General features: G+C 40.4%; 1 protein-coding gene across 3 annotated transcripts in view; it reads left to right on the top strand.

Moving 5' to 3' along the window:
* ARMC2 (armadillo repeat containing 2) overlaps positions 1-16,339 on the top strand; it is a 178,362-nt gene that overhangs the window by 92,443 nt on the left and 69,580 nt on the right. For all 3 annotated transcript variants that reach the window (XM_082475150.1, XM_082475148.1, XM_082475149.1), the window contains exons 12-13: positions 10,063-10,208; positions 13,986-14,085. In XM_082475150.1, the coding sequence (XP_082331276.1) occupies positions 10,063-10,208; positions 13,986-14,085 (246 nt within the window). The remainder of the gene's footprint in view (positions 1-10,062; positions 10,209-13,985; positions 14,086-16,339) is intronic.

The following is a 16,339-nucleotide window of genomic DNA, read 5'->3' as shown; positions in this document are numbered from 1 at the left end:
CAGATAATAGTATTCTGATGCCTTATTCTTTTACAAAACCCTGGTACTTCCACGAGTTCAGTTCTACCTGTCGGATGCTTAATAGCACTTTGAGAAGGTTGAGAGGATGATCATTGATGCTCAGAGGGACCAGCACTGCTTTCCACTAAGTGGAAGTATTAATATTCCCAGTCTGGCAAAACTGGAGACAGGAGTTTGTCTGCAAAATCATTAGCGTAAAGAAGGTTAATCTGTGCATGAGCACTAAATTCCAGAATGTTAGGCTTTTGGGAGAGCTCCCTGAAACCTGGAAAAAGAGAAATACAGACCAGCTAAAAGGCTAGGCCCCCTAGATTCCAGCATTAAATTGCATCACCTAAGGAGGTGACACAGATGAAACAGGGGTTTGTCAATATTAATCTCGGTGGATTATCAGGAGGTGTTAGGGTTCATTTCTGACTTGTAAGGGCCAGCAATTGGGAAGGGATAATACAGGAACTGAGGAAAATTCCTGGAGTCACCTCCATCCGAAAGTCTGTTGTGGTTTCCATCGTGCCGCCTTTCTGGGGACTGGAGAAGAGTCTTTGTATGCGTCACAGTCACAAACAAGCCCCAGTTCCCCTGGTGTCTCATTTGTCCTCTTGTGTCTTGAGGACACCATGTACAAAGCTGCTTTACTGTAATTGAAGAAAATCTCAAGGTACTCACATTTACAGTTAGGTAATTTGTAGGTGTATAACGTAACGATTAAACCCAGGTTGATTTAAACTAATGTTCCTATTTTTATGGATTCCTTTGTATTTCCAGCCTTTTCTTCTTTACAGCCTGACCCACTTGATTTTGAGTTCAATTCTTAGAGAAATGTATTCTTTCCCTGCTTTAGATTTAACATTTTTGAAGTTAGAACTGTCTGGCACCCCTCAGATAACATGGTTTCTTTCCTTTGTCTTACACCTGGTTTCTCTTCTCTGACCTCTAAACCTGCCACCCAGAGGGTCAAGTCCTAATCTTTCACCCTTCTTGCTCAGTACAGCTCCACTGTCCAATTCTTCCTTTTTCTAAGCGGAAGTTTCTCAGGAAGGTCGGTCCTCCCACCCCTTGGCAGTCCCTCTCCTCCACTTTGGCTCTAGAGTGTGGGGGAAAGGAGAGTGAATTAAACAGAGATTTGACCCTGGGTAGCTCAGAAAATGATAATGTTATTGTCAGAAATTAGAGGGTTATGTAAGGGAACTGATTTGGCGAGAGGAGGGAGGGAAATGATGTAATTCGCCCTCGCGTAAAACTTTAAGGTGCCAGCAGAACAGCCAAGTGGGACTGTCTGGTAGGAAACTGGAGAGAAGAACCCATGCTTAGCGGAGAAAGTAAAGCCAAAAAAGCAGACTTAGCGTCATCTACATGGAGTTGACCGCTGAAGTCGAGAAAAACAATGATACTACTCAAGGGGAGAGTAGAGAGAGAGAGTCGGCCTAGAGGAGGGCTGAGGACAGATGCCATAAAATGGCCAGATTTGTGGAATAGGGAGAGACAAGAGAAGTGACCAGAAAATTCAGAAAGGACAGTATGGAAGAGGGTAGAGATTTTAAGAGCAAGGATTGGTCAGCTTTGGCAAGTGCTACGGCGAGCACACAGGGGAAGAGGAATTCCGCTACTGTGTTGGGGGGCGATTTGAGTGGGCAAGTGGGGTCGTGTCCTGTTGCAGGGGGTCTGTCCACACTCTCTTTAAATCTTAAATGATATGTTTTGATATAGTTGGGTTTTTGTTTTTTAAATTTCTAAGCCCTAGAGTAAACTCCCCGCTTTGGCTGATGCGAGTTCGCTCCTGTATTGTGTATTCCGCGTCCCCAGCACGCGGTACCATCGTCTTCCGGAGCCCTGATGGTCCCTCTGGCTTTGTGCCCGGCGGGGACAGGGCTCAGTGCTGCCTCATGGACTAGGGACGGGAGCACAGGTCTGAGCTGGCGGTTCAGCTCTGACATCCTGTGAGCCTTGCCCTCCTCATCTCCCAGTGACTGGCCGTGCCTGGGGTAGAGGGTAGGCAGGAGAGTTAAACAAGATGATCTGTTGAAGCACCTATAACAGGACATGGCACGTAGATGGCACTCAGCAGAAATTTATTAAACAAAGTGAGATCAGAATCACAAAAACTTGAAGCTTCAAAGAGCAGTTACTTCTGATAAGAAAAAATTAATCACAACAATTAAGATGACAGAGTTAAAGATGGATTTCATCTTTGTGTATTTTTTGTGTGTGTAGCTTTCCTTTTTATCTTTTATTTTGAACTCAGTATAGGTTCACAAGATGTTGCAAAAATAGTAGAGGGGTCCTATTTACCCAATCACCCTGCTTCTCCCAATGATGACATCTTACATAACTGTAGGACATTATTAAAAGGGGGAAACTGATATGGGTACGATACAATTAACTACTTTACTTATATGCATATTATTTTTGAGATTAGGTGAATCTCTTTTTTTGTCACAGTCTTCAGTTTGCTTATTAGGCTTGCTCATTTTTTAATGATGTATTTGTTCATGGGAAGGGGAGCTATTTCTACTTATGAGGTTTCCTTCCTATAAAGGAATACCCAGTAGTGTAACTGACCACTCAGTCATCCAACTGGCATGAGAGAGTGGGCAGTCAGAGCCTACTCTTCCCTTTCCTGGGAAAGGGCTACCTATAGGCAACTCGTGTTCAACTTTGACTCTCCACGGTTGGCATACCTGAAGATTTGGGGTGAGTCAGAGATCCCAAACATGTAATGCCTTGGGCTTTGAGTTAGAAATAAGAGAGAGACTAAGGCAGATGGGGAAGAAAGTTGAAGGATGTAGTTTATAGCTGAGGTCGGTGTGCTTTCTAATCCTGAACCCCTGAATCAGATTTGCCCACCCAGTCACAGGCTGCGCCTGCCCCAGGAGGAGCAGAGGAGAACACCTGTGCTCACCAAGCAGGAAGTGAGAGGTGGAGAGTGACCAGTAGATTATGCTAAGAAATGTCACCTCACAAGGAAGGAACATTAGGTGTGGGAAGTAAGTATTCCTATGCCACCTGCTTCTGGGGAGAGCCATTTGCTTTTCAATTGCTGTCATATCTGCTCAGTCTCATCTCTTCCCTGTAGACATATTAGTTGTGGCAATAAAGAAATGTTACTAACTTTAACATGTAATTCTGAAAATCAGTGTTATTACTCTGTAGTTCTTAAACCATTATCTTTTTCAGACTCATTTTCGTTATTTTACTGCTCTGGCATTCTATGTAGTTTAGATGACATTCAAATTTCAGCTGTATTGATACATATAATAGCCACAACTGGAAGAATCAGCTACCTACTCATTTTACCAAGGTAACTGACATAGTGGCAGTAAATGGAGAAACAATAATAAACATAGGCAAATGTTAAATAAGAGTCTCAAAGTAGCGCACTGGAGCTTGAGGAGGGAAGAACCATTTCCTGCAGCAGTAGGACACTCACGGTAGGAATGTGCCAAATAGGCTCCACAGCCAGGCACCAAGCATTACTGAGGATTGCAAATTAATATTACTTTCACATGCATGTATCTTAACTCCCAAGGAGATGCTTAGGAAGTTTTGGAACTAGTGGTTTCATGTATATAGTGGCTTTTTTTTTTAAATAGTAATCTTTTATTTATTTATTTATTATATTTATTTTTGGCTGTGTTGGGTCTTCGTTTCTGTGCGAGGGCTTCCTCTAGTTGCGGCAAGTGGGGGCCACTCTTCATCGCGGTGTGGGGGCCACTATTCATCGCGGTGCGCGGGCCTCTTCACTATCGCGGCCTCTCTTGTTGCGGAGCACAGGCTCCAGACGCGCAGGCTCAGTAGTTGTGGCTCACGGGCCTAGTTGCTCCGTGGCATGTGGGATCTTCCCAGACCAGGGCTCGAACCCGTGTCCCCTGCATTAGCAGGCAGATTCTAAACCACTGCGCCATCAGGGAAGCCCTATAGTGGCATCTTACAATTGGTTTCCTTTTTCTCAGGCAGAACTGTACTAATCATACATGAGACAATATGAAACTTCTTGGGTTACCACATGGGCTCTGGTTTTGGCATATATGTGGTCTCAATTGGGCACAAATCCAGAAAATGAATATGCTTTCATTAATAGAGGGAGATGGTTTTGCTGAGGTTGGAAAATGGTGTGGCTTTGGTCTTAAATCATTTGACACTGTTTGTGGTCTCTGGCGGCTGTGTTTATTCTTTCACATCATCAGCGGGAAGTGAACCATTTTGCAGTTGGCAGTTAAGTTGAGATAAAGCTCTAGGGATTTTGGTTATGGATATTCCAGATGATTGAGCAATAAAATGAATGCTTTTAGGAGACAGTCAAATGGAGCAGGGGAGACAACAGATGAGGAGTCGTTAGAGCCCCAGATGCCCACCTACCTGGAAAATTTTCAGTTTCCTCATCTGAAAATTGGAGCTCAGGATACCTTTCCTGTCTACAACATTCAGGGAGCAAATGAGATCAAGCTCACAAGATAGCTTTATAAAAAATAAAGTAGCTGCTCATATTTTTTTCATAATAGCATTCAATGTATAAAAATAAAATGACTCTTGATGCTAATTTTGGTAGAGGAAGCATAATAACGTTCAGACTGTTAGTGCAATTTTCAATTGCATTATGTTCCAAAGCTTTCTTTGAAAGCCGGTTTTTTGAAATTGGGAAAATATTCCTCCAAGGAATAATACCATGATTGACGGTGAAGTTCCCCGGCTAGCCACAGAGCCTGTTCAATTTCTGATGCACCTAAACAGGAATTCTGTGGTGGGCTGTGAGCTGCAAGCCCCTCCGATCTGGGCCAGCTCTGATGGCTGAATGCCTCCTAGGGCAGAAGAATCTGGTGAGTTCCCTGGGGACTGAGGACTCTGATGGAGGGAGGGTGCAAAGGGAGTAGAGAAGTCATCCTCTCGAGAAATGAGCAGTATATGGAGGCTCAGGTGGACGAAGCAGCCCTCCCCACCGTGCGCCCACCCCCGTGCAGTAGAGAATGCTGGGGATGAGGCCTCAGCTGCTGGGCCTGCACTGTCATTCTTAAGTTCATTAATCGAAATCAGGAGGGCCTCATATTTTAAGGCAAATATTTCATGTGTTTGCTTGGGTTTTTCAAATAATTAATAATTGGAAACATAATTTAAAATCGATAATGAAGTACCTAAATTGATTTTTTAAATTGCTAAATCTTTTGAATTCTAATTTTGCTTTACTAAAATGCTTTTTGAGCCATTATAAAATAATCACTTCTTGATAGAATTTTTCCCTTTAAAATGGGTCTCCCAATGTTGACTGCATGGTGAAGACTTTGAGGCCCAACTAATTCAGTGTGAGATAGGACAGCTTTGCCAAACTCACCAGGTGTTTTACCTGGAGATGCTGATTGAGGTTGGGGCCCAATCTTATGATCAAGGAGTTTGGGGAAACCCAGAGAGAAAAAGCTGCCGCGGGAAAAGTGGGCACCACAAAGCTGCAGAGTGTGTGTGTGGCTCAGTCATTTTCCAGCAGTAGATTAGCAACCAGAATCACACCGGCATGTTTCTTCCCTGATATATACCAAACATTTAGGTCCCCTTTTGTCCCAGACATCATCTAACAGCTGCTAATAAGCAAGGACACTTATATTTTTATCAATCCTTTTTGTGGATTACCAGTTCCACATTCTTCTCCTTTTTCTTCTTCCCACTGGTTGCCTTCTGACTCAGTATATCTGTCCCAAGGGGTTGCACATTAAGTGATGGGAAAAAGAAGAATGGAAACTCCAGTTTTTCAGTTTGCTATTTCTTGGTGAGATGACAGTTAAGAGGTTGGGAATTGTTCCAGTAAAGTCCTTTAGAAGCTAAACAAGCATCTGTGTATGCATCTGACTTCTACTTCTTTTTCTTTTTTTGTCATAAAGTATTTGAGATGGCTTAAAAGATTATATGCAGTAAAATAGAAGAGTACATAACTCAGTGGAATTAGGAACAATATAGACAAGCATAGAAAGTTAAGAAAGGAACAGATACATGTCTCCCAGCATGAATCTCGGACTTCGGTGAACTCCTGCTTTGGGGGCAGGCCCAGTGGGTGGGCTTTCCCGCGGGGTGGAAAACAAAGTCTCAGCGGCAGAGCACACAGCTCATTAACAATTTCTGCAAATATATCTCTGTTAAAAAGTTGGAGCAAGGCTGAGAGTTAAGTGGGTTGACTTGGAATTTGCCTTTACTGTTACCACAGTATTTAGCTAGACTCTCCTCCCACTGATCTCTTTATATTTTTCCCAGAAAAAGCCACTTGTCTGTGCACAGTGTTCAGCCCCAGCCCCTCCCGCAGTGAGATCGTTGGCTCACAGCCAGCCTTTCAAATGGGGGGCCTTCAAGGCTGCATCTGCCTGGCGACCTCCTTCTGACCCTCCCCCCCCCCCCCCCCCCCACCGGGGATTTAAGCTCTGGTTTACCACCAGGCCTCTGCTAATGCCGGCACTTTCTTGTCAGAGGCTTCTTAAAGGGGAAAAGCCTCCTTTTCAGTCTCCCGTCTCCCTTGTCCCTTCATTTCCTTCCTCCTCCTCCTTTCCTTCTTTCCCCTCCTCATCCTCTCTTCCTTCCCTTCTCCTGCTGTGTATCATCCAGTAAGCTTTTTATGGGCATATTTATTGTCCTCTGGGTAGGAAAAGGACTAAGAAACTGGACTATGGAGGAGCTCACAGTGGGAGAGATGGTGCCTGAAACTAGTGGTTAGGAGTCTGTGATGGGTGTGAAACAGGAAGGTCTGTTCACCTGGAAGAGAAGCAATCAACTGCTGAAAAGTCTTCACAGAGGAGAAGTGAGCTTGAGCTGGGTCCATAAACCCGGGCAGGAGGTGAGCAGGTGGGAGAAGGGGCGGCAGAGTGTGATGGAGGGGGACATTCTGGGCAGAGGCAGTGGTCCATTCAAAGGCTTGGAATTGTGAAAGGATGAGGAGTTGTGTGTGGTGCAGAGTCTGAAAGATGGAGAGGGAGGAAAGGGGGAGGTGAAGGAGATGATCTTGCAGGGGGGTGAACCGTGCTTTAGAGAGTGAATAGCCTTTAGGATATGGATTTTGCCCACTAGGCCACCGGAAGTCGGAGGAAGTCTTTGAACAGGGAAGGTTGGGTTTCAAGATGCTCCCTCTGGCAGCAGGGAGACGCTGTGGGGAGATGAGCCCAGCAGTGGAGAGAGTGGAAGGAGCCCATGCAGGGAGTGTAGAGTTTGGGAGAGAGATGAAGTGGGCTTAAACCAGCAACCTTGAAGATGGGAAGAAGAGGTAGAACAGGCGATCAATCAGCTGTTGAAAGGGAAGGAGGGAAAGGAGTTAGGAGCCTAGGAAGGATCTGCTGTCGTGAATGAGATGAATAGGGAATACACTCGGCCCCCTCCAGGAAGTCCATTTTTCTTTCATCGATTATTTTTTTATTCCTCCGCTCCTTTTAAATCCATCTACCTGAGATATTGTCTGATTCATCCATGGTTTTCTGAATCCCAACCTTTCTATTTATACCAGTGTTTCCTTTGTAGGTATTAATCCATTAGTCCATTCCATCAACAAATGTTTATTGAGGACCCACTGTGTGCCAGGCACTAGATTTGGGCCTGGGGGGCACAATGGTGAAAAGACAAAGTGTATACCCTCACTGAAGCTTCTAGTATAGAGAAATAGACAATAAAACATAATATTAAATAACCTAACGTAAAGTAGTTTGTGGGGGGGGGGGTGTGGTATGAGGTGAAGTTTGAGGGGTTGGCAAGAGTCAGACCATACCAGGCCTTGTAGACCAAGGTCAGGAAATGGAGTCATATTCTAGGAGCAATAGACAAAAAGCCAGTAGGGCTTAGGGTGACAGAAAGCAGAAAGGCAAGATTCTGGAATGTGTCTGAAGGTTTGGGACTTGAGACACTGTGTTGATGGTAGTGTCATATATTGAGGCATCACTATGTATTTCTCAAGTGCATGGTATATGTTTCATGTATATTATTCTACTAGCATCACAACGGACAAATTTGGAAACATTCAACTCCCTCAACTCCCTGTACTCCATACAATGTGATTGATACAGGCAGTAAATAGATAAGGATTTAAAATCAGGTGATGTGTCACATATAAATGTGTGCTTCCACTCTTGATTTGGGCCATTTATAAAAGTTATGTATTCGGGGCGAAAGAACCATGAGCTCTCTTAACTTTTTCTAATGAGGTGAGAAAAAGGGTTGAAAGGGAGGAAAAAAAACAAAACAAAACTGAGGTTGAAACAAGAAAATAAAAGCCCCTAGGAAAAGTCTGGTCCCTCCTGCTGACAGCGCCCCCTGCCAGAGGTTGAGTTGGGGAGCCAGAAGATGACAACAGATTGAGGTGCCCAATCTGTGAAGCCTCGGGGGCCAGAGAAGGGGAGGTGTTTGTGTGCACCGTGGGTGGAATGAGTGTTCCATGATCTGCCACGGTCTCTGTCTGTCTGGTTCAGGCCAGGATTCACATGGGCATCTGTGCTCTTTGATGTCGGAGTGGGGAAGCTTCTGAGTCACCCTTTGGATTGACATAAACCAGCAGTGCTCCAGTGCCTGGGCTGTCTCTGAAGAAGGAGAACAGGTAGAGCCAGGGTCCGATGATGAGAATTTTCCATTTTATGGCAGTGATGGCTTGAAATGCCTAGAATGGTTTGTTAGCCTTCCGTAGCTTAAGAGACTGCGTTGTAGATCCCTGGTCAAGTGGAATGCTAGAATAGTTTGTTTCCCCTCCAGTGTTTTGGATACTGAATCTTTCAGGGAAGAGTTTACTAAATTGCTACATAATTGAATTGACTACAAAAGACTTGCACACATTTATTTGAAGCATTAATTTTATTTTCTCTGCTTTAGAAGGTAGTGGGTTATATTTTAACAAAATCTTTTTGTTGCGGTTGTTACAAAGGAAAGCTAATCAAAGGTACATGTCATCTTAATAATTGTTTTCAAAGTTTATTAATTATGGCTTTATATTTACATAATGCTCTACAGTGTACAAAAACAGTGTTAGGTTTTTTCCATCTGATACACACAACCCTGGCTGGTGAGCAGGGGTTGTAACCCCCTTTTCACAGATGAGGAAATGGGGAAGCTGAGGAATGAGTGAGTGCCTCAGTCACTTATTTAGGAAGAGATTTCGGACTTGAATCTTCATCCTTTGACTCTACGGCCAGCGATCTCCCTTCTTCTGCATTTTGGGTGTGAAGACCCACAGCAAAGGCGGGGATGGGACCCATGATTTTTGAGCTCCTGTTAGTTAATCAGCAGTGGCAATGCCACTCATGCATCTCATCTCATTGAATCCTAATAACTCCAGGGCAGTTATCACCATCCCCACTTTACTGTTGAGAAAAATGTGCTCTGGGAGGTTAACTAACCTAAACTGGTGAGTGGTAGGGCTGGGATTTGACCAGACCCTTCAACTCCCAAGCTGACTCTCGTAACCAGTAGCCTGCCTGTACTATCTCACGAGGAAAGATCACCCTGCATATTTAAAATTATTAGATAACAGCAACTTTCATTTTATGGATTTATTAAATTGTTCTCCACTTTCAGACAAGGGTTAAAGGACATAGCTTTTCTGAACATTTTTTTACAAAATAAGACAAATTTGCAAGACATCAATTCTTGCCACTTGGAAGAGAATGAGACTAACAGTCTTAAATATTCTTTGGCTACAGCATTGTTATTTGATGGTATTTATAAGAATATGGAACAAGGAATTTCTGTTCTGTGGAACTCATGTGTCATGTCACAGGGTCAATTGATGATCTTCTGACTTCTACTAAACCCAGATGACGATTTGCTTAACCCTGGGGTTTTGGTATGCTAATTGCTTCTTAACACGAATATTTCATTCATTACTTTTGAACCAAAGTGGGCTTTCTTTGTATTCATTTCTTGGTTTTCATTTTGTGCTACTTGTGCATATAGGCCCATGTTCTCTGATGGGAGATGCATAACAGGGCCTCGGTTTAGCTACTGATGTAACGAAACTTATGGTATGAATTATGCTGTGCTGATTAGTGTTGCTGTATTTTCTAATTTTAACAAATGACACTAATGTGCTTTTTTTCATAGATGACTGCTACGCTGAGAAACTTGGTTGACTCACCACTAGCAAGAAGTAAGTTGCTAAGCATCAGTGCCCTTCCCCAGCTCTGCACAGTGATGGGACAGTACATAGGTGACAAGGAGGTCTGCACCAATGTTGCCAGAATATTCAGGTAGGTAGACTAGGAAAACAAAGTAGCCTTACAAAAATGCTAATGTTTAGATTTAGGGGGTTATTTTTAATATTTGTGTGTGTGACTGGCAAGGAATCCTGTTTTTGCTTTTTATGTCACCTCAAAGAAAAGGTTAATCTAGTGGCCCGAGTTTTTAAAAAATGATTTAAACTAATGACTTCATTTCTTATGTATTTCTATTGTGACTCTAAACTCATTGATTTTAAGTTACTGTAACTAAAGTTGTGAGTTGTCCTAGTATTTTTACAAAACAAACAAACAAACAAACAAAACTTCCTCTCAGCTTATTGGAGATAAAGAGCTATATCACAAAACATGGCAAACCTTCTGGTGCGCTTGGAAACAATGCTTATGGGTTTTAACTGAAAAAGGAGGCCATTGCTTAGAAAGACTGATCTGACTTAATTTGTAATTGAAGGTCATTTTATTTCAGTTGTTTGGCTGAACTTTGGCTCACACATTCACTAGTCATGTTTATACTTACTTTTCTCCAGAAGCAATGATCACCTGAATCCAGGCTGCCTCAAAGCAAGATGTGGCCAAATTTCAGAACTGTCTTTAAATTATGCATTTATATTTCTTCCCTCACTGCTCTTTGCCATTGTTTTTACATAATGATCCTTCTCAAGAGACCCGGGCCTTTCTTGAACTATAATATTGTAGTTGTTTAATGAAATACAAAATTTCCTGAAGACTGAATTGGTAATTGACCCCAATATGAGGATGTGAGTCCAGCTTTGATCTTTTAGCACTGTGCTTTCCTGTCTGGGTACTTAATTCTGGGTACTTAGTCCCATTTTGAAGCACTATAAAATCATAAAGAGTTTATTTTTGTGTAGGGTGGCATGTAGAGATCCAATTTAATTTTTTTTTTCCCACGTGGACAGTTTTCCCAGCACATGTTATTGAATACACCATCCTTTTTTCACTGCTTTTGAATGCCTAGTCAGTAGAACACGAGGTTCCAATATACTTGCAGGCCTGTTTGTGGGCATTCTCTTTGGTCCGTCCTCAGACCAGTTCCATGCTGTTTTTACTATTCTGGTTTTAAGTCTTGCTGTAGGATAAGATGAATCCCTCATTTCTTTTCTCCTTTAAGATCCAAATTCTTATTTTCTCTTCCTCATGAATTGGAGAATCAGCTAAAGTCCATGACAGGAACTTTGGATTTTTTTTCATGAAACTACACTGACTGTGTAGAGTATCTGGGACAGACGTGGGGATAATTGATTAGCATCTTTATGATGTCAAGTCTTCCATCCATAAACATTTGTGATGTCTTCTTCTTTTAATAAAATTGTATAACTTTCTCCAAAAAGGTTCTATACATCTTTTGTTAGATACATTTCTTCACGGCGCTTGCTGCAATTATGAATGCAATCTTCAAAAAAAACCAATTCTAATGAGTGTTGCTAGTGTATATGGATAGTATTGATGTTTGCTTATTAATCTTGTATCGAGGACATCTTGATTAACATTAGGTCTAAGAGTTAGTCTATAGATTCTCTCCGATTTTCTATGCAAATTATATGCAAATAAGTGTAATTTTGGTTTTTTTCCCATGATTACAACTCTTGGCCCCTGTGCCCACCTTTTTCTTAGGTGTGTGGCTTAGGATGTCCAATACCAAGTTGTGAGAGTGTTGAGCCAGCTGACTTTCTCCTGAGTTGAAAGGAAATATTTTTGTGGTTTTGCCAGTTGAAATTAATGTTTGTTGTAGGTTTCTGTAGATACCCTTTGACAGTTAAGGAACAATTTTCTCTCATTAATGGACTTTAAGTTTCCTTGAATACTTGCCCCGAATGTATTTTGATTATGTGGATTTTCTTAACAGATTTTCTCATGTTAAGCCATTATATATTGCTAGATTTGCTTAACTAATATTCTGTTTAGTATTTTTCATCTATGGTTATGAGTTACATTGACCTGTACATTTCCTTTCTCATATTGTCCATGTCTGGTTTTAGTGTCAAGTTTATACCAGCCTCATAAAATGAGCTGGGATATATTCCAACATCTTCTCTCTTCTAGAAGAATTTCTGAAAATTAAACTTACCTGTTTCTTGAAAAGTTTGTAGAACTTGCTTGAAAGCTGTTTTATCCTGGTGTATGTATATGTGTGTGGGCATGCATGCATGCATATGTGAATATCATTGACAACTGATTCACTTTCTTTAATAGTTATATGTCTAGTCATATTTCCTATTTCTACTTGATTCAGTTTCTAAAAGTTATATTTTTATAGGAATTTGTCCATTTAAGTTTTCAAACTGTATAAAGTCATCCCAAATATTCTATTACCCTTTTAATCTCTATTGCATCTCTAATTATGCCCCTTTTGTTTATACTATTTATTTAAGAAATACTTATACAGTGCCTACTATGTGCCAGGCAATGTTCTAAGCACTTTCCAAATACTAGTTCATTTATTCCTTATAACAGCTTTAAAAGGTGGGTACTATTATTATTATCTTCACTGTACATATGAGGAGACTGAGGCATAGAGAGGTTTGGTAGTTTTCCCAGGGTCACACAGCCATGATTTAAACCAGGCAGTATGGCTCTAGAATTCATATATTTAAAAGCTATGTTACACCACCTCTTCATTTTGATATTGATTTTTATTCCTTATTTTGATGATTTGTGATGTTTCTCTTTTTCTCTTGATCAGTCTTGCCAAAGGTTTGACAATTTATTAGTTTTTGTGAAGAACCAACAGATTATCGAACCACTCTGTTGTATGTTTATTTTGTATTTTATTCCTTCTGTTCTTATCCTTAATAATCCCTATCTTGTATTCTTTTTGGATACATTATATTTTCTTCTGTTTTGATTAGAAATTCAATTCCTTTCTTTTCAGCTTTCTTAAGGTTATAAATTTTCCTCTAACTACTGCTGTAGCTGCATCTCACAAATTTTGATTTGTAGTGTTTTTGTTATTATTCAGATATAAGTGTTTTTCTATTTTCTTATTTATTTGACCCATAAGTTATGTGTTTTTAAATTTCCAAAAGTAAGTTTTTTAAACAATGTGTTTTTCATTGATTTCTAATTTAATTGTACTTTGACCAGAGAATGTGATCTGAGACACTGGTTCTCTGAAAATTTACTGAGACTTGTTAATGGCCTGGCATTAACAAAAACATGATCAAGTTTTTAAAATATTAGTGATGTTTTACCTGTTAATCTATCACTTAATGAGAGATTTATGAACGTCTCCCAATTTGAGGTAGGTTTGTCAACTCTACCTTGTGAGTTTCATTGTTTTCTTGCTTACTTTTGAAAATTTGAAGCTGTTTTCAAGGCTTTTTGCCTTAAGGTCTATCTTGCCTGATATTAATATACCACTAACAGCCTAGTATATTTGAGCATTTTAACATTTACGTCTACTGGAGTCCCAGGAGATTGACTGGTTAATATCCAGCCAGATTTTGTGTAAATTTCTTAGCTTGTGTTTTCTGGACCACATGGGCAGTGTAAATTCATACCTTGTACAAGTGTTAGAGGCTTCAGGTTTCTCTTTTTCAAAGAACTTGAAAAAAAATATTCCCTCCTCCCACTCTGTGCCCCCGGAGTCTAGAGCAGACAGGGCACCTCCTTGAGGCTTCTCTGGACTGGTGTGCACAGTATTTCCAGACTGCTTTTCATGCACAGGACAGTGCTTTGAAGGTCTGCATTTAACGTGACCCTAGGTATAGGTGAACTTTATTGAAAAACAAAGTTTATTTTTATTTTTTCCATTTGACGTTTCTGCAGCAAAGTTACTACTTATCATGACTGCTGTGTAGCCTTGGCCAACTACTCCAGATGTTATGCCTTGTTTTTGAATCTGATAAACAAATACCAGAAGAAGCAGGTCAGTCTTTCATACATTTAATTCTTCAATGTGTCTTTGCATTGGTGTATTTGTGTAAGCCCATGTTTTTTTTGTTTTTTTAAATATTTATTTATTTGGCTGCGTTGGGTCTTAACTGCGGCACGTAGGCTCAGTAGTTGCAGCCAGCGGGCTTAGTTGCCCCGCAGCATGTGGAATCTTAGTTCCCTGGCCAGGGATCAGACCTGCATCCCCTGCGTTGGAAGGCGGATTCTTTACCACTGGACTGCCAGGGAAGTCCCTGTGTAATCCCACGTTGAATGACTTTATGTTTTGAATGTATAGGTTTCTATTAGAAGCTTCCATCCGATGTGTAACGAGCTTCCCCAGGAGGCAGAGTTCCATGGAGGAGGTGGGGAGGGAGTAGTTTGAGGGAGAAATGGCCTCAGTAGGATGTGGATGCAGTAGGAGGATTCACGATTTGGGGTGCAGGGTGGGTGGACCCCCCCAGTGTTGCTCCTCCCAGTGATCTGTGGACCCATACATGAGCGGCATCTTTGGGTGCGGTGGGGTTAGCCGGGTTATTTCCAGGCCCCCCCCGCAGGCCTGCTGAGCCAGCCGGGTGCACATGGGCCTAGCCATCTGCACTTTAACAAGAACTGCAGGGACTCCTGATGCAAACTAAAGTTTGGGATCTCCTGCGCGGGATATAGTCTAAAGATTCTTCTGGCCCTGAAATTCTCTAATTCCTTGACACTGCTGTATTTAGAAGATGACATTTCTAGGTAAGTATTTAAAGGAAATAATTTGGTTTTAATGGATTGGACAAAAATGTGTATAGCTGTTTAAAAGAAAAAAAAAGGAAGAACTCACAAATGACTTCCCCTTAATAAAATTATAATACTTAGTACAAATGTTAATTTTTATTATAAGTTTTTGAATATTCATTAAATGCAGTATATAAATAAAATGCTTAAAGTGACATCAGCTCTTTAGTGGAGACGGTTTATACATGAAGACAATATATATTCATTTGAAATGTGGTAAATTTTCAAAATCACATAGTAGGTATCACCAGTTTAAAACCAAATAATTTATGTATATACTAAGACCATTTTAATATAAAGCTTTGTGTTTATTTATATTAACCATATCAAAACCACCTCAAAATATAATCCCTGTTTGCCACAAACAGCATTGAACTTATTCTTACCCAGCCAAGTACTTCTGCTGAGAATGACTAAATTTGTCATATTTTACACTATTATCAGCTATTTATTAAATGGTTACTAGTGTCTTTTTGGTTATATAGATGGTAGAGAAATTTCTATGCTCATATTACACCATTACTACATTTTAAAGATGATAAAACTTTGCTTAAAGTGTTAATGTTTCTATTTAACTTTAAAAAACTGATTCACAAACAGGCACTTGAGTTCCTGATTCTGAGTATTTGGATTACAGATGCTTTTCCCTATGTATTTTGTGTTTTCTTTAAATTACATACCTTGAAAGATTTCCTGGTAGAAGAATTTGCTGTGTCAGGTGAAGAATGAATTTGATTAATGTACCTTAAAGTAGTCACAGTGTTAATTTAAGTGTCCATTAAGCATTTATTGATTTAGATTTTGGTACAATATATTACCAGAACTCTAATCTTTAGACAAGTGAAATAACCCCATAGGAGCTTAGGTAGGCACTCCTAGTCCTAGTTTTCTTTTTTAAGGAGAAAATTAAAAGGGTAGAAAAGATAATTTGCTATAACATTAAAAGAAACTTTTCAATATTATATCTAAAAAGGGATTTAGTTATGGATTTTATTTTGTAGTCTTGTTTTATGGGGTTCCTTTATGGGTTTTAATTGTAATATTATTTTACCATCCTTGTTTCTTTCTTGCTTTGGTGTTTTGATCATGGATGACTTAGATTAGATGTAACTGGAGAAGATGTTTTCAAATGTGGATGAAAGAAAACACTTCTGTTTTACAGTTTGATTTCAAGTTATGTCATAACCCGTAATTTGTTTGAAAAGGAAGAAAACTTGTCAGTTCAGTACTGACAAATAGCCCTGTTGTCTTACAGCATTATGAGCACATAACTGTTTCTCTGATTGTAGCTTAGATGATGGTCATATTTAATAAACAGTGAAAAGTCCTGGTATCTTGCTAATATTAGATACTTGAGATGTCAGTAGGGTTAAGGATATGCTTTTTCTGGTTCAAGGGACTAAATGTCTTAAAGTTTAATTGGCATAAAATTTTAAGGCACTTCTTACTGAACTACTTTTCACTTTGGA

This window comes from Balaenoptera physalus (genome assembly GCF_965194825.1).
Source record: "Balaenoptera physalus genome assembly, chromosome: 9".
Taxonomy (NCBI): Eukaryota; Metazoa; Chordata; class Mammalia; order Artiodactyla; family Balaenopteridae; genus Balaenoptera; species Balaenoptera physalus.
Note: the sequence above shows the minus strand (reverse complement) of the source record. Positions and strands in the feature narration are given on the sequence as shown.